The 25,086-nt window shown below is 42.3% G+C and overlaps 1 protein-coding gene across 2 annotated transcripts in view; it reads right to left on the bottom strand.

Moving 5' to 3' along the window:
• Positions 1-434: 434 nt before the first annotated feature.
• KDM2A (lysine demethylase 2A) overlaps positions 435-25,086 on the bottom strand; it is a 74,697-nt gene continuing 50,045 nt past the window's right edge. For both annotated transcript variants that reach the window (XM_080912066.1, XM_080912065.1), the window contains exons 13-21: positions 15,001-15,084; positions 12,997-13,266; positions 12,550-12,681; positions 11,406-11,495; positions 8,381-9,090; positions 6,712-6,875; positions 5,427-5,585; positions 4,305-4,520; positions 435-3,540 (exon numbers count right to left, since the gene is read on the bottom strand). In XM_080912066.1, coding sequence (XP_080768192.1) covers positions 3,359-3,540; positions 4,305-4,520; positions 5,427-5,585; positions 6,712-6,875; positions 8,381-9,090; positions 11,406-11,495; positions 12,550-12,681; positions 12,997-13,266; positions 15,001-15,084 — 2,007 coding nt within the window. In that variant the 3' untranslated portion in view covers positions 435-3,358. The remainder of the gene's footprint in view (positions 3,541-4,304; positions 4,521-5,426; positions 5,586-6,711; positions 6,876-8,380; positions 9,091-11,405; positions 11,496-12,549; positions 12,682-12,996; positions 13,267-15,000; positions 15,085-25,086) is intronic.

Here is a 25,086-nt window from a genome sequence, read left to right as displayed (position 1 = left end):
AATTCCCAGCAACCACATGGTGGCTCACAACCATCTGTAATGTGATTGATGCCCTCTTCTGGCATGCAAATATGACAGTGTACTCAAAGTGTCAAAAAACAGACTCTTCCAAGCTGCCCTCTGACCTTTACAGGCTTGGAACACCACATGGTTACAAAAACAGACTCCTCCAGCTGGTATGCTATGGTATATGTACATGTCTGCAATCACACAGAAAGAATAAAGTTTAACTTCATGGAGCAAGTGGCTTTTTGACATTAACAAAGCTAGTAAGTATTACTGACTTGTTCCACAGGTGTTTCTGTCCAGAGTGGTGGGGCCAGCACTCCCTGGTTTTAAGTAGACATTAGCATGTCTGTACGACCTTCTGAGATCCTCTTAGTCATTGACACAGGCATACACCAAAGAAAAAAGGGTTAGTTTTTGTTTTTAAAGTCATTTTATTTAAAAACAAAAACAAAAAAGAAAACCAAATCAAAATATTTCCCACTGGAGGCTATTTCTTTTTTGTCTTTTAAAAATTTTATTACACAAATATCTCCCATTCCCAGTGTCAGAAGAAAGATATCTTTGCTCTTTCTAAAACCAAGTGGGGAACTTTTAGAAAACAAAGTCCAACTATCTTTCTTCCTTCCCTGACCCAAAATAATGCCAATGTGTTGGCTGGTGGCCTAAGACTCATTCCCTTAATGCTTACATTTAATTTAAAAATCTTAGCACAACATTGGAGATCGACTCTAAATAAGCAACAAAAAATATATATTTACAATATTTCCCGCCCCCCAAAAAAACCAAACCCTTTAAACATAGTGACTTTAGGAGTTTTATTTATTGAGCAGTTATTTTTTTAATCACCAAGTGATTTTATATTATATATATATAATTATATATATATATATATAATTTTCTTCCTTTCCTTTGTGGTTTTTTGCCCCAGTATGTGGAAAGATGAAGGCAGAGGTCTGGTCCTGCAGTCTGAGGCCAGGTTCTGGCAGGACCATAGCTCAGAGTAGATGCAGGACTATAAACCTGTGTGTTCTATCTCCTCGGAGACACGTCTCTCTTTTGCAAGGACCAACTCTCACCTCTAAAAACCATTCTCCCTCATAGTCCTAAAGAAAAGTAAGACCCAGCAAGGGCTTCAGTCCATCTGCCACCATCCTGAGCTCCCTTTTCAACTGACAAATTTCTGTGCAGTAAAATGCTTGTTTTTTCGAAATCCAAAACCCAGACAAGCCATCAGCTTAGAAATTCTGTGGATGAGCTGTCCCAAAGGTCAGAGGCACTCTCCCGGCACAATCCCTGCTCTGAAAGGGTCTCTCCACCTTCCCTTTCATAAAAAGACAACAAACAAAACTTAGTAATTTTAGTATTTTCCACAGGAGCAACCAAAAAGAAAAAAAAAAGTCAGGAAGCTTCTAATTATAGGTCATTAATAGTATTAATAAAGTTTTTGCTCAACACCCAGGGTTCTTTACAGAAGTTCCCCCAACTGAGGCACTCTGGAATAAGTCACTGGCGTTTCCTCAACATTTCAGCCCCAGAATTCTGGGACTCGAAGACCAATGGAATGGCAGAGGGTCAAGGGAGCAGACTGCTGTTTTTAAGGTGCAGCCAAGAGAAATCAGCAGATTGGAAGAAACAATGCCACCCCTTGCCAGAAACCCAGTTTTCCTGGAAAAAGTCTGGTTATTACCAGGGTCAAAGCTGGGCTGGGTGGCAGAGGGGACACTTCTGCCTCTATTGCTTTGGCAGTGGCAAGGGTACAGTTAGCATCTCTCCTTGGGCAGTTCACACTTCATGACTCATGGTGCCCGGGCTCTGTCCCCTCCTGGTGGAGTTTAGGAAAGTCTGAGGCTAGATTACAGGACATGGGGTGAGAAGTGGGATGCTTGGGGTTAAGAGAGGGCGGGGCAAGGCTGTGCTATCAATTACCAATCTCCTATGATGGGGAGCAGAGTGCAAATTTGCATGTATCACTGACAAACTGGCCACAGGCCTCTGCTGAACATCTCCTCATACTCTAAATATTGACCCAGAATAGTTCCGACCATTTCTTTCTTTCTTTCCTTTCTTCTTCTTTTTTTTTTAAAGTGCAAAAAGCTCTCTGCTGCCCTAGAGAGAGGATCTTTGGACAGGCCGTTCAATGCAAAGTAAAAGGGGGCAGCTGATGGGGCTTGAAGAAGGGTGATGGAGGAGTGGGAGACACCATGCTCCCCTCCTTCCCTGCACATATGTGCAGCACACTTAGCCAGACACTCAGGCACATGCACACACATTTCCAAGGCTGCAGGCAGAGGGTAGGTTTTTAATCAGGACTCCCCTTAAAAGGCACCAGGTCAGTGAGCTGCTAGGTTATACACAGGCCTGGGCTCAGAGGGCCATGCTAAACCAGAGCCCAGAAAAGCCTGGCTTGGAGGCAGGTGGGGACTGAACCAGTCTTCTGTTTCCTCCACCTGGAGAAACACACTGCTCCTTCTGAGGACAAAAATTCTGGAAAAGCCCTGCTTAGGCAGGAAAGAAGACAAATAGAAAAGGGCAGTTAGTGGGCAGCAATAGGTAGGGAAGGATAATGATGCCTGTCTTAGAATATGCCTGGGAAGCATTGATATGGGCATTTCTGGGGCAGAGTTCCAGCTCCTCCAAAGAGCTTTTGATAACCCCAAGTAAGTGCAACAATGGACATGTGAGTGACTAGTGGAAAAGTTTAGGGGGTGATGGCAGAATGGAGACTGTATTATATGAATCAGTGTTGGACAGCATCAAGCTCAAGGACAAGAAAAAAGGGCTATCACAGACATGGAGCAAAGCTTCAGACAACTCACAGCACCATTGAGACCTGCCAGGCCTGGTGTTTCTAGGGCTGTTGGCTCCTCCTGCAGAAGCCGGGAGAGTTTAACGGAGGAGAGACACAAAACGGACACCATGAGGAGAATCTGGCCACAGAGGCAAGGCCGCCTTCCTCCCTAGAGTTTGCTCAGAACCAGGCACTGCTGGGGACTATGGGTGAGAAGGGAGGGTTCTTGGCCCAGTGCAGGTAAAAGATGCACAAATTCCCCCAAACTGAGAGCCCAGCATTCTAGCTGGCAGACGAGCAAGCAAGCAGGTACTGGGCTAGCACAGCCTGCGCTTTCTCCTTTATCAGCTTCTCCTCTCTTTTCCTTGGGAGGGAGAGGAGCAGGCAACAACCTTGGTGTCCACCAACCTCTCTGCCCCACCTGTGGGAGAAGGGCTCAGAGAAAAGAGAGCAGAGAGGGAATGTGTTGTTGGCCTCAGAGCCTGCGCAGGGTCAGGGAGAGACTCTCCTTGGTGGGAAGGCAGGGGAAGATTTTCCTGTTCAGTCTGGGCTGAGCATGTCTTAGCTAATCTTCTGAATCAGTTTCTCATCAGACAGGCAGTAGAGGCTGTTGATGGACAAGTCTGAGATGAAGTGCTCACAGGCTTTTCTTGTGATCTGTTTGCATCCTCGAAGGTCAATCAAGGTGACATTAGCAATTCGCCTTAGGAAGAACAGGGTCTGGTCTGTCAATTTATTGCAACCTGTGGGCAACAATGCCAAAGAGAACAAAGATCACAAACATAGTCAGAGGCCCATTTCTGCCACTCTGTTATCTCCAATGCTACTTTTGCCACCATGCAGATACCAGGGTCTCCATCAGTACTGTGGCCTCTTGCTGCCTGCCACTAAGGACCATAGGCAAGAGCCATTTGGCTGACCAAGCTACAGCTGGACAGCAGCCAACCATGCAGGCACCTGAGTTTACTACTTACCTCAGAGATCTTTGGTTAAAAAATGAATAGAAATTATTTATTCTCATGCAGATGCAACTTTCTAGTTGTTTTGAGAAAGTCTCTCTATAAAGTTCTGGCTGGCCTTGAACTTTCAGAGACATGCCTACATCCATTCATCAAGTGCAGGGATTAAAAAAGGTGGGTGCCAACCCAATTGGCTAGATGTAAATTCTTAAAATGTGTTCTATTACTTATTTTTTTGAGGCAGTGCCTCACTATGTAGCCCTGGCTGACCTCAAACTCAAGAAATCTACCTTCCACTGCTTCTAAAACACTGGGATTGTATTAATGGTGTCTGTCACCATGCCCAGCTGCAAATTAAAAAAAAAAAAGTTGTTTTGGATTCAAGTGTGTACATGCTGCTATGTGTATAGGTGCTCAAAAGGCTAGACAGTATAGATGTTTAGGCACTAGAGTGACAGGTGTTTATGATCTAGCTCTCTATCCCCATGCAGATGTGGATACGTTTCAGAAATCAGGGACATCACCTCATATACACAAAGATAGCATACCTGCCATATTGAGCTCTGTAAGGGAGTATCGAGTGGAAGACCCGACAGCAGTTAGTAGGTTGGAGGACTGATCTGTAAGGTGGCTGCAGTGACTGAGGTCAAGTCGAGACAAAAGGGGCATGTGGCGAATGATGAGCCGGAGAGTGGCATCTGTGATGTCAAGGCCTGCCAGCCGGAAGTCAGTCATGTTCCGGAGTTTGCTTCGATTGTCTTGACCTGTACAGGCAAAGAACAGAACCTAAGATCAAAATTTTAATTCTCTACTAAAGTCCCAAGAGGCAGCAGCCATGTACTGGTTAGGACCCCCTTGACAGGGTTAAGCCTAAGTGCCCACACTCAACCCTTTTTGTAGGAAGTGAACAATGTACAGGGATGTTTCTAGGAAACAAGGTACGTTTTCGGTCTTCTTAGTGCCAGAGTATATGCCTTATTTCCAAAGTGATGAGCGGAACGGGCCTTCTTTCTCACAGGCCTGTGATTCTGTTACCATCAAGCGTTCAAAAAGCTTTTAATGCACTCTGACTCAGAAGTCTTGCAAGATCTGGTCCAGTTTATGCTCTCTGGACTCAAATTCTTAAAATTTATAGACTAGGGGTTGGGAGGGGACTGGAGAGACGGCTCAGTGGTTAAGAGCGCTTCCAGAGTTCAATTCCCAGCAACCACACAGTGGCTCACAACTATCTGTAATGGGATCCGATGCCCTCTTCTGGTGTGTCTCAAGACAGCTACAGTGTACTTTATCTACATAAAATAAATAAAACGTATGGACTTTTCCCCTTCTTTTTATCTGAAAATGTAGGGGCCTGGGTTTCACCCTCCCACACTTGGGCAGTGGGCGGTGAGCTGAGGCCTCTGTGGCTCTGGGTGTCGAATCTCACCACTGGCCACAGGCCAAAGTTGAGGATGATTTTCAATGAAGGCCCATAGAATGGACTTCTTCCTATTTGTTTGCTGAGTTATTTGTTTGTAAATAATCAGCACTTATCTGCCATTGTATTTTAGCCTTGTATACTTCCAACCTTTTATAGTTTAATTCTGAGACCATAAGCTTCAAATTTCACCTAAAAAAAAAAAAAAAAAAAAAAGGTGAAGACAGTTAAGTGAGGCAGACCCAGAGCATACCTGGTTTATCTGTGGGTGGAGTCAGCAAGTCCCGAATTTGAGGGTCTTTAATTCCTACTGCCCACCGAAGATCAAGGGTCCTGAGAAGGGGGCAGCTGGAGGTGCTGAGGGCAGATACTGCAGACCAGGAACAGCCTGCTAGGAGGAGGTCTTTTAATCCTGGAACAAACAGAAACAAACATACAACATACTCTACTTAAAAAGAATTCAAATTCTCAGTTACCAGCTGTTCTGAGCAAAAGAAATGGATCTCTAGTCTACTGGGAGAGGACTATGTTCTAATCTAGTAACCAGTCTAAAGATTTTCATGATGTCAAAGCACTGTAAATTATAACTTTAACTTTGGTGTTAAAACCAAAAGTTATAATGTCAGATGGTAGTGTCCCACACCTTCAATCCCAATACTCAGGAGGCAGAGACAAGCAAAAAAACCTACTCTAAGGAGTTAAGTTCCTGTACAGCCAGAGCTACCCAGAGACATCTTGTCTGGAAAAGATAAGTACACAAACAAACAAAAATGCTGGTATACACTCAATCCTAGCACTCAGAATAGGCAGTCTGATCTCTCTGAGTTCTGAAGAGTTCAAGGCCACAAAGTGAGAGAATCTCAAGACACACAAAATTGCTGGGTACTTTAGGGAGATAGCTAAGAAAAAAGTATTTACACTCATTGGAAAGACCAAAATTCATATCCCCAGAAACCACATAATGTCAGGTGGACATGGCATCCTGCCAGTAGTTATAACACCGAAAAGAAATGACAGGGGACGCCACAAGTTGGACAGCAAGGCTAGCCATAGCAGATGCAAGCCCTGTGGTGTCTGACAGACCCTGCCTCAACCTTTGAAACAGGAGTGACCCAAGGTTCATAATATACATGTACACACAAGTGCACACTCGCCTACATTCATACACACACACAAAAAAGAAGGAAAATAGCAACGAGTCACTAAATTTCTACTAGAGTATTAGATGCTGTGTAGCTTCTATCTTTCTGGACCTTAAGATGCCAGAAGGCTAACAAAGAGCTGATGGAAGCAAAATCTGGTTCAAATTTCCTCTTCTATGCTCAGGAAAGGTACAGGGCTGGCAGCAGCAACCTAATCTCATTCTCCCTATATCTAGTAATGCCTTACACTGGCAGTTCCAATGGCCCTCCAACAGCCATGGTACAGGACTACTCAGAACTGCACTGTATCAAGTCTAAGCAGTATTGATAACACCCTAATGTTTCCTGCTGGTCCTCTGGGCCCTAGGACAGTAGCAGGTCTGGTTGCTCACCTACCTGGCAGCCTATTGACCAGCCATGTCAGCTGCTTTTTGGAGATGTTAGTCCAACTAAGGTCAAGGCTTACTGGCTGCCGCTTAATGATGCCACTGAGAGCTTGGGGTACAATGGCCTTACATCTACTCAAGTCAATTTTTGTCCAAAGTCGTTTGTCACAGCACCTGCAAGAGGGAAGAGAATTTAATTAATTTATATTCCTGTCAGATGCTCCCAAGGCACTCTGTTAGAAGGCTTCTGGTAAAGGCTCAATACCTGACGGTCTGTAATTCTCCTATAGAAAACCAGAAATCACTGTCATTTTCTACCTCAGAGTCAGACAAAAACTGCCTTAAAACAAAACAAAAAACTAGACATTTTGCAAATCCAGGATAGGCTGGGCATAGTTTGGCAAGTCTACACAACAGTATGCTCTATTCTCTTCCTTTGTACTAAAATGGTATGACTCCTATTATACAGTGTACAGAAACATTCAAACAATTTTTAGAAATTGACTTTAATCTTTAACTTGGTTACAAGATCTTGACTTCTTACTGCCTAGAATTTCTTAAGTTTGCTTCTTTCCCTTGGCAGTTATAGTGACGTGGAGCTGAGGGAGATGAAGGATGCTATACAACACCCTATCTTGCTTTCAGCCCATTACTGTCTCAGGCCAAGTGAGGCTCTCTGTCAGTTTAGACAGCTCTCTTCCACCTGAAGGCATTTGCTTCCCCACTAGCTTGACATCCAGCCAGTCTGTCTGAAGATGAAAGTGAGAGGCCTTTCCACTGCACTCTACAATGTTATAGTCTCCATCCCTAAGCTCTGCCTGCCTGGCAGGACACAAAGGAAGTATGTATTGGTTATTTCATGTGCCTTGGCCAGGATACCAAGGATTGGAGACTAGGAGGAAGCCTACTTGCTTGACAAAAAGCAAGATAATCTGAGTAGATCACATAAATTCTAAGTCAAGAAATAAGAATTGTAATGGCAAAGGTATTACAATTGACAAAAATCTCACTTGACAGCACATCAAATGTTGATGGTAGGAGTCCTTACATAAACAAACAAACAAAATACATACTACATCTCAGAGTACATTGCTAGACCCATCCTAGAGGCTCTGATTTAGCAGGCCTGTGGATCTGCTTTTCTTTCCTTCTCATGCTTTAGCACAGACTGGACTGGAGCTATACAGCCTTTGCTTAGCCCAAACTGCAGATCTTCCTGTCTGTGTCTCCTGAATGCTATCATCACACATGTAATACCACACTCTGGCACTACCATACTCTGACAAGTTTCCAGACATATGTTGCTGGTCAAGATACTAACTTTGGAAATAGCAGTAATACAGTGTGACCAAAATAAAAATTATACACTCTTATAGAAAACCTCACAATGCTTCACAGCAATCCATTCATTAGCTCTAGAGATTTTTCCCACTTAACGTCTGTTGAACCAGAGGAGAAATGTTCCATTAGTAAGGATAATTAAGTTTCAGTTTCAGAACTGCCTGCTGAAGAAAGAAAGAGGCAAAGGCTCCAATTCCCTTAACATTTGCAGGTATAATGGAGCAAATCTTTGACAGCACCAACAGAGCAGGTCTATTTAAGCTTGTAGATAGAGGTGCACAGACAAGTCCTGTCACCTACCCCCTGCCCCTGTTCCTGACCCCTGCATCCCTGCTCACCATTTATACCACGTCTTGCACACTCGCATACATTCACAAAGTTCTCTGCGGCTGAGGTAGCGGAAGACAGACATCCAGACCTCCCGCTGCATCCAGCTTTCGTCTCCATCCTGAGCCCAACTGCCCCGGCCATTCAGCCTGGCTGCACCCCCCTCCTCTGCACTGTCATCTTCCTCCTCCTCCTCCTCTTCCTCCTCCTCTCCCCCAAGCCCCTCCTCATCCCCACGCTGGGGGTTCCGGGCTGGGCAGTGCTGCATTAGCACTCGGGGATTAGGGCGAAGGTTGGCAGAGGAGGCCGTGATGGCCTGCAGCTTGGGCACAATGGATGTCCCGTGGAGCTCTTTGGTGGGCCTCTGTAGCGTGACAGTGAGGTACGATCCCCGGATCTTGGCTTTCTCAACTTCAGACAGCTCCTTTTTGCCGCTGGGATTGTTCTCCTTTTCCCGTACCATGGTGCGCTCTGTGGCTTGTAGCCGCAGCAACTGCCGCCGTTTGAAGCGTTCATCACGGCTGGCACTGTGGTGGTCGCTGGGGCCAGCCCCAGGAGATGACCGAGTCACCATACCCCGGGGAGAAACCGGGTCATGGATGAGCTGCAGCATGGAAGTAGGTGAGTGAGGTGGGGGTGTGAGGGGCTCCTCGCAGCTCCTCAGGGGTCGTAGGACTTTGGCTTGTACAGCTTCTTCATCACTCTCTTCTATTTTCCGCTTCTGCAAAATGCACAGAAAAGAAACACCAGTGCTTCTATTTTCTAAACCCTTTAAAATAATAAGCAGAACCTGAGAGAAGCCAGGTCACTGCTGCCTAAGGGGGACGTTTTCTTGAGCCTGTGATTCAGACTGCCAAGATCAACAACTGAGCTCACACACCCAGGCCATAGAATGTTAATTTCAGAACACAAAATCCTTAAATGGTCACTTGGGAAACCTACCCGTGAGAAAAAGGTTTGTGGCCATGTACAGAGGAATGAAATCTAGAATACAAGGCTCCTAGATTCTACATTATATCATATTCATTGAGCCTCCATTTTTGGGCAACTCTTTGGTAAAAAGGATATTTTAGCATTACAACTTTATCATGTGTGTAAACTCTGCAGTATCTCAAGTCAGCTCTCTGTCAGGAACCATGCCACCACAGATCTCATTACAATTATGGTAAAGAATCCTACAAGGCCCAGACTTCATCATATAGTACCTGCACTTTCCAGTGACTGCCCCTGGCTACACTGATACAAAACTCAGCCAGCGTATGTCATTAAATATCCCATTAATCAATCAGATTTTCTATAAGGAGATGATCTGTTACCAGCCACACTCTTCGCCTGTATTTGTTTTTTTATATTCTTGGTCAATATTGAGGCAATGAGCATCTTTGTTCTGGAGGCTATTTTACACAGAAAATGTAACAAGACCACAGCATCTGCACCAGTAAACACAAGTTGCCAGTTGGGCTGGAGAGATGGCTCAGTGGTTAAGAGCACTGACTGCTCTTCCAGAGGTCCTGAGTTCAATTCCCAGCAACCACATGGTTGGTGGCTCATAACCATCTGTAATGAGATTGATGCCCTCTGTGTGTGTCTGAAGATAGCTACAGGGTACTCACATACATACAATAAATCAATCTTTAAAAAACAAGTGGGAGGAAGGCTGGAGAGATGGCTCAGTGGTTAAGAGCACCAACTGCTCTTCCACAGTTCAAGAACCAGCAACAATGTGCTTAATTGCTCACAACCATCTGTAATGGGATCTGATGCCCTCTTCTGACACGAATGTGTACATGCAGACAGAGCACTCATATACATAAAATAAGTAAGTCTTTAAAAGAAAAAATAACTAATGCCAGTCCAAGAATGTGGAATGAGAACTCTGGTAGTACTTAGCTCCACAAACCCTTATACTCAAAATATTTCAACTGGCCAGGCATGGTCTATACACCTTGATTTTCAGCACTGGGGAGGTAGAGGCAGTTGGATCTCTTTGAGTTCAAAGCCAGCCTGATCTATATATAGTTGAGTTCCAGACCAGCCAAGAGTACACAGTGAGACTTTGTCTCAAAATAGCAAACAAGAAATCTTAACTAAAATTTCAACTGCCCCAGAGCCTAAGTGGAATAAATAAAAGGCTGAGCAATTTCCTTTAGGCCTCTTTCTCACATTTGTGCAGGATCCCTGAAGAACTGACACGAGGCAGCCATCTCCTTTTGTCTGTGCTCTCAGCACATCTAGCCCTGCCAGCTTGAGTAACCAGAGTCCTTTGGGCATACTAGTGCTACTGGTGACCATTAGGGCAACAACCTTAGCTGTCCTGGGCTGAGGTCATGGAGCTAGTCTCCACACTCTAGTAGAATGGCTGTTTCTGAAGTGCACATTGGGTACATGGGGCAAGTAAGAACAGAGCTAAAGATGACAAAAGAAAAAGAAAAAAAACCTGCTTAACTGGAAACTCTAGCATATGGATCCAGCATGTAACAGCACCAGAGGCCAAGCCTGGCTCCCCTCTAGTTACATTCCTCAGGACAATGGTGTATACCTAATTCTCCAACTCAATAGCCCAGGGATGGTTCCTGCCTTTCTACTCTTACTTATAAAATAAGTAAGTCTTTAAAAGAAAAAATAACTAATGCCAGTCCAAGAATGTGGAATGAGAACTCTGGTAGTACTTAGCTCCACAAACCCTTATACTCAAAATATTTCAACTGGCCAGGCATGGTCTATACACCTTGATTTTCAGCACTGGGGAGGTAGAGGCAGTTGGATCTCTTTGAGTTCAAAGCCAGCCTGATCTATATATAGTTGATCTTTTTAAAGGATGTCCTTTTTATTCTTTAAAAAGGTGGAACAGTTATTTAGCAATACAAAAATCAAAAACTAAAAACAAAACAAAAAAGCAAAGCAAATTAACCAAAAAGGGAGGATAAAAAGATGTCAAACAAACAAAACCAAAATAATCTTGGGTCAGAGAAAGCCCTTGGATATTATTGTAAAGGCCAGTGCACAGCAACCTACCAGACTGAACATTTCCTTTACCTGGGCTTTCTCCGAGCTGTCTTCCTGGTAACACTTTGGACACTCCCAGCAATTTGGCAATTCCTCGTTAAGCAACCCCTCTCCATCCATCTATAGGCAGATAGGGATGTTTTAAAAAGTTAGTCTCTTCTGCCTTCTACATCACACAGTAAAACAGGCAGGAAAAGCTGGAAGAGTCATCCATTTCTAAACATTCTGGTCTACATGGGAATTAAAGACTGAGAGCTACTGAGCAACAAACAGCCCTAACAATGGCTTTCAGCCACCTTGACTCTTGGTTGCTTGACCAAAGCTAGGCTCCCTGAAGAAACTTTTCAGGGTCTGGGCCAGTTTAGATTTGAGTTTTTTCTCCTAAATATCTCATGTTAGCGGCACCAGACCTGATCTTGCTATTTTGGCAAACTAATGAGATTCAGGGATCAGTATTTCGGTGACTCAGTGATCTCAACTGTAAAATGTAAATTCATGCAACAAGGTATAAACTCGATTACTTGAGATATAATAACACAAATTCTGGCTTGTGGTAAGGACTAAGTTCAATGTGTTTATGACTAGATATGGTGTCATTTGCTTGTAATTTTAACACCTGGGAGACAGAAGCAGGATTATCTCTGTAAACTTAAGGGCAGCCTAATTTACAAACTGAGTTCTGACTGAGCCAGAACTACACAGGGATAATGTCTCAATATAAAGTATATCCATCTACCCATCAACCTACCCATCTTTAAGATGGGGTGGGGTCCTTACTATGTTACCGAAGCTGATTTCAAACTAAAGGTATTTTCCCACCCCAGAGTAAATGGGATATAGGCATGTATGTCATCATGTCAGGAATATAGTATTTAAGCCGTATCATGTGACTCCACCTTTGAGGTTGCATTCTAAACACCCCACTACCTTTCGAACACACTGTCCAGGGTCCTCTGGGACATGTTCCATAGTCACTGGGACACAAACTTGTCTATTTTGTATATTGTTCTCTTCTCAAAAATTATTAGACAGCCTGATACATGGTAGACGCCTAAACAATGGGCTACTGTTCTCCTCTGTGACTAGGTAGCTCAAAGTCCACAGCAGGGATAGTAAGAGCCTCTACTGACAGGTGTTCCACTCTTTTGTCAAGGGCCTTTAGGCACCTATTTACCTGGAGGCAGCCAGGATGAACTATCTCATTGCAGATGCAGCATTCCATGAGTTTCTTTTCAAAGTCCTGTGTCTCTTCATTCTGATCTACTTCTCCACAGAGAGAACACGTAACTGAATGAGGCAATCTGGGCTACAAGAAGACAAAGATCAGAAGACCAGATTTTGAACCTTTAAATTTTATAGTCCTTTTAAATGAAGATATACAAAGACAAGGTAGTAAGCAGAGGGGGTTTTGGTGGGGAAATTACTGACAAAGACTGGGGACTTAACTGCCTAGGAACTAGATAATCAGAGGCAATTAATTCATTCTTTGTTGGCTTGTCCTTTCTTATTAAGATAACTTTCCTTCTAAACCCATTTCAGCTGAGTCTCCCTGACTTTACATATATATAATCTCTCTGGCACCAATACCATTCCCTGCAAAGTTTTCACCCAGATCACTTACTGCTAAGCACTGTCGGAGGACACAGGATTGTTTCATGCGTCCAGGTCCACCAAATTTCTTCATGTCCCTGCAGTAGTGGCAGACTCCACATTCTCCTTGCACACATGCTTTGCATTTCCTACAGCGCACTCTTCTCCGCCTGGCTCCTGACACAATGGGGGAGGCTGCAGCAGGTCTTACAGGTGTTAATCGAGGTGCTGGCTTCATGGTGTGAGGCTTTGTGATGGGAATTGTAGGAACCCTTACCTTTGGCCTGGTAGGGAATTTAAGCTAGAAAAAAGAAAGCAGTGAGGTCTGGTTGCTTTAAAACCGAAGATTACATGGTAATGTACCTGGCCTAGGACTAGGCAAAGAGATGTCAGTAGGTAGGCAAAACTGGCCACAGTAGATTTTTATAAATTTTTTATTGGAACAAAGCCATGCTCATTTATTTATGTATATATTAACTATGACTATTTTCAAATGCTACAGAACTATGACAATTTGACTTGTGTGGCATACAAACATACTCTCAACACTGACAGAAAAATTTGCTAACCCCTGTTCTAACACTCTTCTCTCTCTTTTAATTGAGAGCTGTTAAGACTTGCTCCTCCCTAAAGCTTTCTGAGGTAAGTGCTGATGGTACTGATGATAACTCAGAATAAACTCCGAAACAGGATGGCAAAGTTCTAGAAGGTAGAAGCAAAATCACTCCAAATGGAAGCAAACAGACTTGTTATATTATACTGCATCTAATAACATTTAAGTGTGGAATAAATTTCAATGTTTATGATTTTAACATGTGTTTACTTACCCTGCTAGAAACCTTTTCAAGGATAAGAACCATACCATATATATTTAGTTTCTCATTATTTCAGCAATACCCAACAGCCATAAATAACTGAATTGTTTTGAGGCAGTCTCTCAAGGCAAGTGAGACTCCTACACCCAGGAAGAAGGAGGTGGCTCTTTAAAGATACTATTCAAGTTAGGTAGTGGTGGAGCCCAGAGGCAAGGACATTCTGGTCTACAGAGTAAGTGCCATGTCAGCCAGGGTTACACAGAGAAATCTTATCTCAAAAACCCAAGAAGGTATTATTTAACCCAACACTTAACATTCTGCCTAAATACCCCCAGAATGCATGGCTTTGCAACTTTCTGGTAGGAAACACTGAAGAAAAACACCAGACAATTTATTTGCTGATGGAAATTCTTTTAAATCTTAGCTGGGCAAGTTATAGTAATTTAATCTACCTGTAATCCTAGCACTTAGGAGATAGAGGCAGGTCATGAGTTCAAGGACTGCTTTGTAAACTTAATGAGACCCTGTTTTAAAAAAGGGAGAGTGGTAAATTCTCAAGATCATGGTCTCACCATAACAATAAAAAACATTCTTGTATTAGATACATATATAGAGGTTTAAACAAGCTTTTAATCATATTTTGCTGAGTTTCTGGTTCAGAAGAATACTTTATCTACTTTGGTCAACAATGCTTCTGAATCTGGTGAGAGCTCCAGCATGACAGTTTTGGTAAGTCAACTTCAAAGAGAGACAATTACCCTGAACTATGAGTCAGAACAAAACCAAGTAATGATTAACCATTGGTATTTTATTTATTTCCTCATTGAGATAGGGTTTTGCTATGCAGTCCTGACTGGCTGGGCTACACAGTGAGGCTTTATCTCAAACAATGACTGAGACTTCTTTGCTCTCAACACCATATCTATATATTTTTAAGAAACTTCCTCTCTCTAGTTTCTGAGTGCTGGGATTAAAGAAAGGCTTATACCATATGCAGGCCTATTAAGTTTTTGTGAGGGTCTTATTATGTAGCTCTGGCTGCCCTAAAGTAACAATATAGACCAGGATACTTACAAATTCAGATCTAACAGCCTCTGAGCAACCTTTTCCTGATTATTAAGGCATCAGCCAAAACCCATTTGTGTCTAGCTGTGTCCAGAATGGTAATGATAAATTGGCAATAAACTGAAGTGGCTTGAAGATCAAGCAGATTCTCTTACCTTATCCCTTTTTGGCCACTGTACTATAGGGACTCCAGTAAGGGCTAACTTGGGATCACTACTGGCAAGTTCTTCCAGCAAAATCTAAGGATCAAAGAAAAGAAGCTGAGTATAGTCAACACAAAGGCCAAACACTCTCAACAGCATTCAGACTCAGCCTTACCCTGGCCCAGAAGGTGAGCACCACAAATGGACAGGTTGGCTGCATTCCCCCTTCATAGAGACTTATGGCAAATCAAGTACATCAACAACGAAAAGAGAAACCTCAGACTACTGCTACTTGCTATTAAGACTTCAACCTTTGAATGCCAATAATTGTAGGACTGAGGAAGCAGATCTAGTCAGCTCCAGGCCAGCCTGGGCTACACAGTGAGGCTTTATCTTGAACAATGACAGAGACTTCTTTGCTCTCAACACCATATCTATATATTTCTAAGAAACTGAAGCAACTATATATTGTAGTGTTACAGTGTTACTCTCATGCAATTCTATACAGGTACAGGATAGTAGAACTTTTCATTACTTCTGCACTTTTGTCTTGGTTCAACAGAAGACTTACTTCTGGGAGAGAAGAGAAAGCAGTACTGTGAATTAAACCCACAATCTCACACATGCTCTATCAGACACAGACTTGTTCCAAGGCTGATTACAGCTGCATGCTCTGTGGGAGTTCACAGTGCACACACATGTAAGCAGAGTTTGCTTTGTACTTATTATAACTATTAATAGGAATGGAACAGTCTTAGATCAATGGTTCTTATAACTTTAATAAAAAGTTTAGATGGCTTAGGAATAATGTGACAGTAAGAAGCTGCCAGTGAAACACCCTGGTTGATTTTAAGACATTTTGTCTAAAGGAGATTCTGAATCACAAATCACCTAATAGAATAAATCTCTCCTTTGACTGCACAGGTCAGCCTTTTATTAAGTATATATAGTAACTTTCAGTAAAAACTAAACTTTGACCTAGAAGGATTAGCACTTGGGTCATCTTTAACAAGCATTTTCATAATCAGAACTTTTAATTATTTTTATCCTTAACCTACAGATTATGTTCTAAATTCCAGAATTAGGGCTCACAAAATCTCTTTACAGTCTCAAAGATTCCTCTATTAAGATCAACATTCCCCTTTACCAAATCTCCAGATGCCTCACACCTTCCCCCAAACCGATCTCATTTTCAGTCATTTTATTTACTTCAAGTTGCTATGGCACCCTATTCTAGAGCCTCAAGCTAGCACCATACTGTGTGGGGGTGAAGAGGCAGGGTGTGGTACCACGTGGGACAAGGTTCTGGTCCCAGCTCTTAAATCTCCCTAGGGTGAAAAATTCAGGTCCATTCAAAATGTGCACCGAGGAGTGCAAGGCTCCCCTCCCCCACTTTGCATAAGGGAGGAGTAGGACTCTGCCCATTTCCTCTGCGGGAGAGAACTGAGCTGTCCACAAACAGGGACTTTCCACTTTCAGCAAAGCAGACTGCACAGAAAGACCTATGATTACAAGAGTAGAAAAGGAACTTAAGTTCGCTGGAGCAGTTTAATTCCACCTGCAAGACTTTTGTAGGGGGCACAGGGAAGGGCAGAAAAGACAAACTGTGTGGGCTGCGCTGGGTGGGGGCAGTTAACATACACACCGCTCAATTACTGGTGTATGTGTGGGTGTGGAGGGAAATGCAGATTTCCTTCCCAGCCTAAATTCGGTGGGGCCAAGTCTACAAGGGTTTTTCGTTAAAAAAGACTGTAGCTGAGGTCCTAGGAGAAACCATTAAAAAAGCTACCACCACTTGCCAGTGGGGATTTAGGATTACGGAGCGGGGGTGGGGGTGGGTGGAGTGCGGAAAGGCTCTGCTTATCTAGGTTCCAGGCATTTGGGAGAACATTCAAACACAGGCCCACACCCCAGAGAACACAGGAAAGGAAAGAGAACGGAGGGCCTCTAATCAAGCAGTAAGTACTCCCCAAAGCCAAGCAACCCAGTTCCAAAGCACATCCCACCAGCTAGAGAACAAGTGTTAACAACGGCTCAAACAACACTAGTAACACACGCATTGTCCTGGACTCGCCCAGCAGGCAATTCTGCCTTTTGCAAGAGACAAAGTCTCTACAGTTATACACACCCCAAACCAGAAAGGGCTTGCCAACCGACCGCCTGACCTTGCATTTCTTGTTGCTCTGAAGCTGCAGAGGCTCTTGGGTGAAGTTTCCCCAGCGCCTTTGTTTTGTTTTCTGTGTTGAAGTTGTGCGGAAGGAGTTAAGCTTTTCTGCTTCTAGGAAAATCCTGATTTACGTGAAAATCCTGAATCTCCCAGAGCATGTAAGGTAGGGCAGTCCTGTTGTAACCTTTCAGGCTACTCAGAACGGCGTGGAACACTCTGAGCTCCTTCTAAAGCCCTTCAGCTCAGCCGCGGCTTCCTGTGCCTGCGAACAATGCTGCTGCGTCACCCACATGCAGCTCCCAGAAATGCTTTGCAACGGAAGATGGCAGGAGGGGGAGCGCAGCTCGAGTGAGCCAGCCAGGCAGAGGGCCTGGCCGTTCTGCTGCAGCACCCGGAGGGGAGGTGTTTGGCAGCCGCTCACCTTCTCCTGATTGGAGGAAGCATAGCCAGGGGAGGGAACTGGGCCAACCCTGGCCCCAGATCCTCCCCTCTAACACTGCAACAGGAGAACTTAGGGCCAGTCCCGGGAGGGCTCTTGGTAGCAGACGTCAGGAGGCACCAGTGGAAGGGAAGGCTTTAGTCCAATCCACTGGCTATGCCTTCATTCCCTTACAGTAGCCCCACACCATTGCCATTGTCACTTATTAATATAACTAGATCTCTCTCATTGACAGTTCACAATTTCTATCCTCTCTGGGATCCCAACAAGAGTCCAAGCCTCTAAGGAGGAAGCTGGTAGCAGCTTACTTTCCCCAGCTTTTCCTGAGTCTGTTTCACACCTGTCCACACTCACATAGCTCCATCCAACCAGCAGGTATTTATATCAACACCTTCAGAAATACCATATTACAGGTAACACAGGGATAAAATATGGCTGTTCCTATCAACCATAAATACAGTACATACCTTCTTTTAGTTGTGACAAAGAACCATCAGCATATTAGAACTCTACATGCAATTAAGAGTCTTTTAGAAATTCCACTGTGAACAAATCAAGCTACTCTGGTGCAACTTAAGGTCAGAACACTTTATCCTCTTGAGTTTATACAAGGTACTGACAGGCAGTTGGGGAATAGGCCTTCCTCCCAGCTGCAGTAGTCTCCTCTGCCCATCAGAATGCCTCCTCACACTTCAGACACCACTCCCTTTAAATAAACTTTGCCTGCCTCATTCACAATAGGTGTGACTACCTTATTGATATTTTCTATGAAGCAAACAGCCCTTCATTCTACTGACACTTCAGTGACATCATTTATTCTGTCTAGAGGTCCTTGAGCCAGGGTGAAGCTCAAAATTTGCTTATACTTAGCTACAGCAGAAAGGGCAGATTCACTCGGGTCAGAGGCCTACACACTTGTATCAGCACAGGAAAGAGAAGCTGAGCAGGAAAGGCAGGCTAAGGAGCAGCAGAATTTCCATTTTCAGATCCCCCTAATATAATTGGCATAAACATCTAGCTTTTTTTTTTTTTAAACATCTAGCTTTTACTACCATTCTGTTTGTTTTAAATTACATTTGCTTATGTGTGCATGTGGATGTCAGTGGAGAACTTTGTCATATGGGTCCCTGAATGGAGGTTGTCAAGCTTGGCAGTAAGCAACATAATCAAGGAGTTTCTGGAATGGATATGGTGGCCTAATAAGTTTTCTGGGATCTGAAATGGTGTTAAGAGCTGTGTTTGTGAACACACTTTCTGCCAGACTGTTTCCCTCCCTGTGTTGCCTACAAAGGCTTAGCTCCAACCTGTGGGGGCTTAAAGCGATCCTCCTGGATTCTGAACTTGTGGCACATGCTTATTTTCATAGTAGCTTACAGAATGACAGAGACACTTCTGTGTTCTTGATTGAGTTCTTCCAGGAAATGCTTACATGGTCATCCTGACCTCAGATGGCTCCTTTGTACTTCCAATTTAAGATGTCAGGACCAAGTATATTCAGTTTATTCCATATGAAAAGATCTGTTTAACAGTGATCTGGCCAGGGCTGGAAAAATGTCTCAGAGGTTAAATGTCTCTCCGAGAAAAAAATGTCTCTGCTCTTCCAGAGGTCCTGAATTGAATTCCCAACAACCACATGGAGGCTCACAAACATCTGTAATGGGATCCGATGCCCTCTTCTGGTGTGTCTGAAGACAGCTACAGTGTACTCATATACATAAAATGAGTAATTCTAAAAAACAAAAAGCAAGCAAACAAACAAAATCCAGTGATCTAGCTATTGGAAGTTTCTTTTAAAATGCTTATTTTCAGTGCTATCTATCATAGAGGGACAGTACTTTAGAAAAGCATGTTACCTTAAGGAAAATTGGTTATAAGAAAATCTACAAAAAAAAAAAAAAAAAAAAAAAAAAGGAAAAGAAAAAAAGAAAGAAGGCATGTCACTACAAAACTCCAATAAAATTTCAAGTTACATACTATACAGGCCCTCTCCTGTTTGAAATTCTTTTCAAATTAACAATTTGAATTAACAATAAGCTGACCAAAAAAAGAGTAAACTGGGCATGGTGGCAAATACCTGCAATTCTATCATTTAAGAAGATGAGACAAGAGAATGTAACTCAGGACCTACTTAGGCTTCACAATGAGACCCTGTCTCAAAAGCCAAGGAGGAGTAGGCGGTGGTGGCGTACATCTCAATGCTTGTGAAGCAGAGGCAAGGCAGATCTGAAGGTCAAAACCATCCAGGTCAAAAGACAAGTCAGTACTGAGCAAGACCGACAACCTGATTTTGATCCCTGGAATCCACAAAAAGAGAACCCATTTCACAGATTTGTCCTCTGTGCCATGGTGGGTATGTACCCTCTTAGGATACTAAACCCAAGGGCCATCCTTTGGGTTTACACATGTACACGCACCCACAAAAGCACATAGTATCTTGTTAGTGAAAAGTGCAAATGAAATTTTATTGTATGTTGTTTTCTTTTATTTATTTACTTTTATTTTGTGTATACATACGTTCCCTGCACGTATATTTACCAACTGCATGCCTGGTAACTGAGGTAAATAGACGCCAGCAGTGAATTCCCTGGAAATGGAATTACAAATGTTTGTAAGCTGCTTTAGGGGTGCTGGTGCTGAAACCTGGGTCCTCTGAAAGAGCAGCCAGTGCTTTTAAAAACCAAGCCATCTCTCTGGCCCCAGATAACTACAATTTCCATGGTTATTTGCTGCCACAACTCTTGGTTGAGTACTATTGTACTTCTGGAGTAGAACTTAGTGGGACTTTTTAGATAAAAGATACAATTTTAAAAGCATTTGAGTAGAATGGATTTATTGCACTACAAAGAACAGTTTCCCAATTAATAAACTGAAAGCTGTTAGCATTTATAGAATAATGTTATAATCAATTTGTTTCATCTACCAGGACAGTTTTAGCTGGTGAAAATGAGGAGACTAGTACTTCCTCCTTACTAGGATAAACTCATCTTCCCTGAGAGTTTGCTCTGAGGCCTGTGCATAGGAAATGCACTGAGACCACTTGAATGCCCCTTCTACAAATGGGCTCGAAGGCCCTAGAGACTAAGACTAATACTGGAATAAAAGAATTTCATACATTTGTGACTAGCTACTATATTACCACTCCAATTAAATTCTTAAAGTTGATTGTTATCACCTTTGTAGTGTCCTGTCACAGCAGCTTAGAATGTACTTTCAAGAACCCTTTGCAATAAAACAAAACAAAACACCCAACACTTTGCAATGAGCTACTTCTATGAATGGAGCTGTACTATACAGTTTCACGTTCTGTCTTTTTATTCAATATATACCGAATAATATTCTACTTGACAAACCAAGAAATACAGTAGAAATACTGTATTATATTTTCTCAAGCAAAGAAGGTACTCAAATGTTTCCAGTATCATCCATGCTAATTCACTTTTATCAATACACCCATACTCTTTGAATGCTCTACTTTTTCCACCTAAACTCATTTTAATTCTATACTCTGTGATTCTTCAACACTGTAAAAGTTAACATTTTAGAATGTTGAAAGCTTATCACAGAACTAAAATGGACTTTTCTTCAAGGAAAATGTAATTACGGCTATGCCATCTCATCATTTTTCTTTCATCTGTCCTACTCATTATTTCTGTGAAGCAGATAACAATATATCATTTGTTTAACAATATGCAAAAAAACCCAGTAAACTGCTTCTTTTTGTGCCTCAACTGCAGCTCAGCCACCGGCACTTAAGTACCAAGTTCTCCAGAATTGCAGAGTTCCCATCTGTGTAGTGACTTGACACCTACCCAACTTAACTGTTCTAATTTTGTTAGTGGTGTTGTTTGAGACAAGGTCTCACTCTATAACCCAGACTGGTCTCAAACTCAACCTTGTTCCAGCCTTCTGAGTGCTTGGTATTTATAGGCAGGAACTATCACCTTGTCTTAAAAAGAAAAGTGTATGTGGGTGGGGATGGGGGTGGGTGGGAGCACTCTATTTTTAATTATGTGTACAGGGGTATGTGCATGAGTTGTAAAGAGTTTAGGCTGGAAGAGGGCACCAGGCTGCCAGAGACAGCTTTAGTGTAAGCTGGAGTGAGCCAATCAACATGGATGCTGATTACCAAAGTTGGATCCTCTTTAAAGAGTGGCAAAGTGGCAAGTGCTTTAACTGCTGGGTCACCACTCTAGCCCCTTACAATGCCTTAAAAAAGGGAGGGTTAGAATAAAACTCTGTTATGTATCAGGCTAGTCTTAAACTGACAGAAACTGACCAGCCTCAATGCTTTGTTGTTGTTGTTCTTGCTGATGCTCAGATTCTTACATTTAAGCTCTGAACTTTGTAAAACTCTTATTACACAAGTATTTTCTTTTTACTTTTTAAAGGAATCCTATTTTGTTGATCAGGCTAATCTGAAACTCCTAGGCTCAACTGATCCTTCTGTCTCTATCTATCTTTTGAGGAGATGTTATTACAGGTGAGCAACATGCCATGCCCAGCTCTACAGGGGCTGTATTTTGACATATCATGTAAACAAGAGAAGGTATGAATAAAGTCCTGAAACAAGAATTTAAATACTGGCAGTCTATTCGGTCAGAGGCCACTAGGTTCCTCATGTTCCAACCTGTACCATCATGTCTTAGCCAGTGCTTGACAGCTATACTTCCTCATAATTCCTGATAAACAGAAGTTCTGCGTTTTTCAGATGGTTAGAATCCTTTGGAAGCCTTCCCTCAACTCATTCACCTGCCTTAGTACTGCTTCCTTTCATTTTTACCCCCTACATTCTATCCTGGTAATCTATTGGACCACTATTTTCTTTAAACTCCATATAGAAGACAAGTATGGCAGCCGGTACACACTGGTGATCCAAGTACCTGGGAGACTCAAGTAGGAACATTCCTAACTCGAGGTCAGCCTGGGTTCCCCAGCAAGGCTCTGCATAAAAAACACCAAACCAATTTTTCTTTATTTAGCTACATTATATTGCTTATTTAAGCATGTTCTTGTATTTCTAGCAGGAAATTTGACCTTGAACAATAAAATTCTGTAGTATAATAGGGTATCTACAACTGGATCTAGTTAAAATTAGAACCATAAACATACTTACATATATGTAGAACAGAAAAGATACTTATTTTTATGAACTAGAAACACACAGAGACCAAAAGAATGTTGCAAGATAATCTTAGGAATTGTTTCTTTTTCTAAAGATAATTATTCAAGTTAAACAAGTCTCAAAAAAATCAAAATTTATTGTTTCCCACATACACTTGTAAAGTAGCTACAAAAAAAGGGTGTAGACACCTAATTTCTTGACACAAATATTGAAATACACATTGAAAAAAGACAGATTCACCAAATGATGCTGGAAAACTAGCTTAGACTATCTATGTAGACTCTTTTTACCTTAAACAAAAATCAATTCAAAATGGGCCAAAGATCTGTAACATCAAAATTGATAGAAGAAAACATGAATGAGGGCTAATAAGACCATTCAGTGGGAAAAAGGCACCTGCTGCTAAGTCTAGAGACCTGAGTTTGATCCCTAGAACCTATATCATGGAAAGAGAAGTGATTTCACACTAAGACAGTATGTTAAAAAAACAAAAACACAAAAAAACCTGGAAGCTGAGTTTACTAGCAGATACCTTTAATCCCAGAACATAGGAGGAAGAGGCACAGGGTAAATAGCTATCTGTTGCGTTGGAAGCAAGCTTGGCCTACATTGTGCGTTTCAGGATAGCTAAAGCTATATAGAAAGATCGGTCTCAAAACAAATTAACCCCCCCCCCCCAAATAATGGGGAAGGGCCTGGGAGCTAGAGAGATGGCTCAGTGGTTAGAAGCTCCTGTGGCTCCTTCAGGACAGCAGTTTGGTTGTTCAGCCCACTGGACATGGCTCAGAAACACCTGTAACTCCAGTTCCAGGAATCTAATACTTTTCCTCTGGCCTCAACAGGCAAAAACATATAAGTAACATTTTATTTTATTTTATTGAGACACGGTATCTCTGTGTAGTCTCAGCTGTCCTGGTACTTGCTCTGTGATCAGGCTATCCTGGAAAGGTGTAAGCCATCACCACCACCACCCAGCTAAAATTTAAAAAACAAAACAAAACATAAAACACTTCAAGATATATTTGTAAGCCAAGCATCACAGCATACACCTTTAATCCCAACAACTACAGAGGCAGAAGCAGGAGAATATTTGTGAGTTTAAGGCTGTCCCGATCTGCACAGGGAATTCCGAGACAGCCAAGGCAACATAGAAAGACCTGATCTAGAGAGATGACTCAGTTGTTGAGAACATGTATCATCCTCCAAAGGACCAGCGTTCAATTCCCAGCATCTGCATCATGCAACTCAAAAGAAAAACTTAAGCTACAAGAGAAGCTACAATACCTCTGGCCTCTTCAAGCACCTGTACTCATGTGCACATACCCACACACAAATACAAACATTATCATTTATTAAAAAAATAAAACAAAGCCAGGTGGTGATGATGGCACCTGCCTTAAATCCTAGTGCTTGTGAGGCAGAGGCAGGTGATCTCTGAGTTTGAGGCTGCTTTGGTCTACTGAGTGAGTGCTAGGGCAGCTAGGACTATACAGAGAGACCCAATCTCAAAAAACAAAACAAAAGAAACACAAACGCTCAGAGCTGGAGAGATGGCTCAGCAGTTATGAACATTGACTGCTCTTCCAGAGATGCTGAGCTCAATTTCCAGCACATGGAACAACCATCTGTAATGGGATCAGATGCCCTCTTCTGGTGTGTCTGAAGACAGCTACAGTGTACTCCAATATATAAAATAAATAAATCTTAAACAAACAAAACAGAAATGCTCAATGAATATCTGAAAGGTGTATTGAGTCATCAAAAAAAGTAAACTAAAGCTGTAGTGAGATTTTATCTCACTCTGGTTCAAATAATTACAAAGACAACCAATGACTGGAGTTAGTTGTAGTCCAATGATAGTAATAATAATAATAAAAAAAAAATCCAGTGATAATAATAGTGAGGACCTGTGTAAAAAGGGATTCTTATACACATATGATAGAAATATAATTTGGTACTGGAATTGTGGAAGTCCTCAAAAAACTAAAAGAAGAGCTACTACATAATTCAGCTATAATTCTGATATATACACCTGAAAGATTTCAATTCACCACTCCACAGATACTTGAATAGACATTTTTATTGCTGGACTTTTCTTTTTTTAATAAAGATTTGTTTATTTTATGTATATGAGTACACTGTTGCTGTCTTCAGACACACCAGAAGAGGGCATCAGATCCCATTACAGATGGTTGTGAGTCACCATGTGGTTGCTGGGAATTCAACTTAGGACCTCTGCCACTGAGCCATTGTTCTAGCCCTCGACATTTTACAATAGCTAAAAAATGTAACCAGCTGAGGCACTTATTAATAGATAAATGGATAATGAAAATGTGGCACATAATTATAATTTTAATTTATAAGTTTTTG

This window comes from Micromys minutus, assembly GCF_963924665.1.
Source record: "Micromys minutus genome assembly, chromosome: 2".
NCBI classification, from domain to species: Eukaryota; Metazoa; Chordata; class Mammalia; order Rodentia; family Muridae; genus Micromys; species Micromys minutus.
Note: the sequence above shows the minus strand (reverse complement) of the source record. Positions and strands in the feature narration are given on the sequence as shown.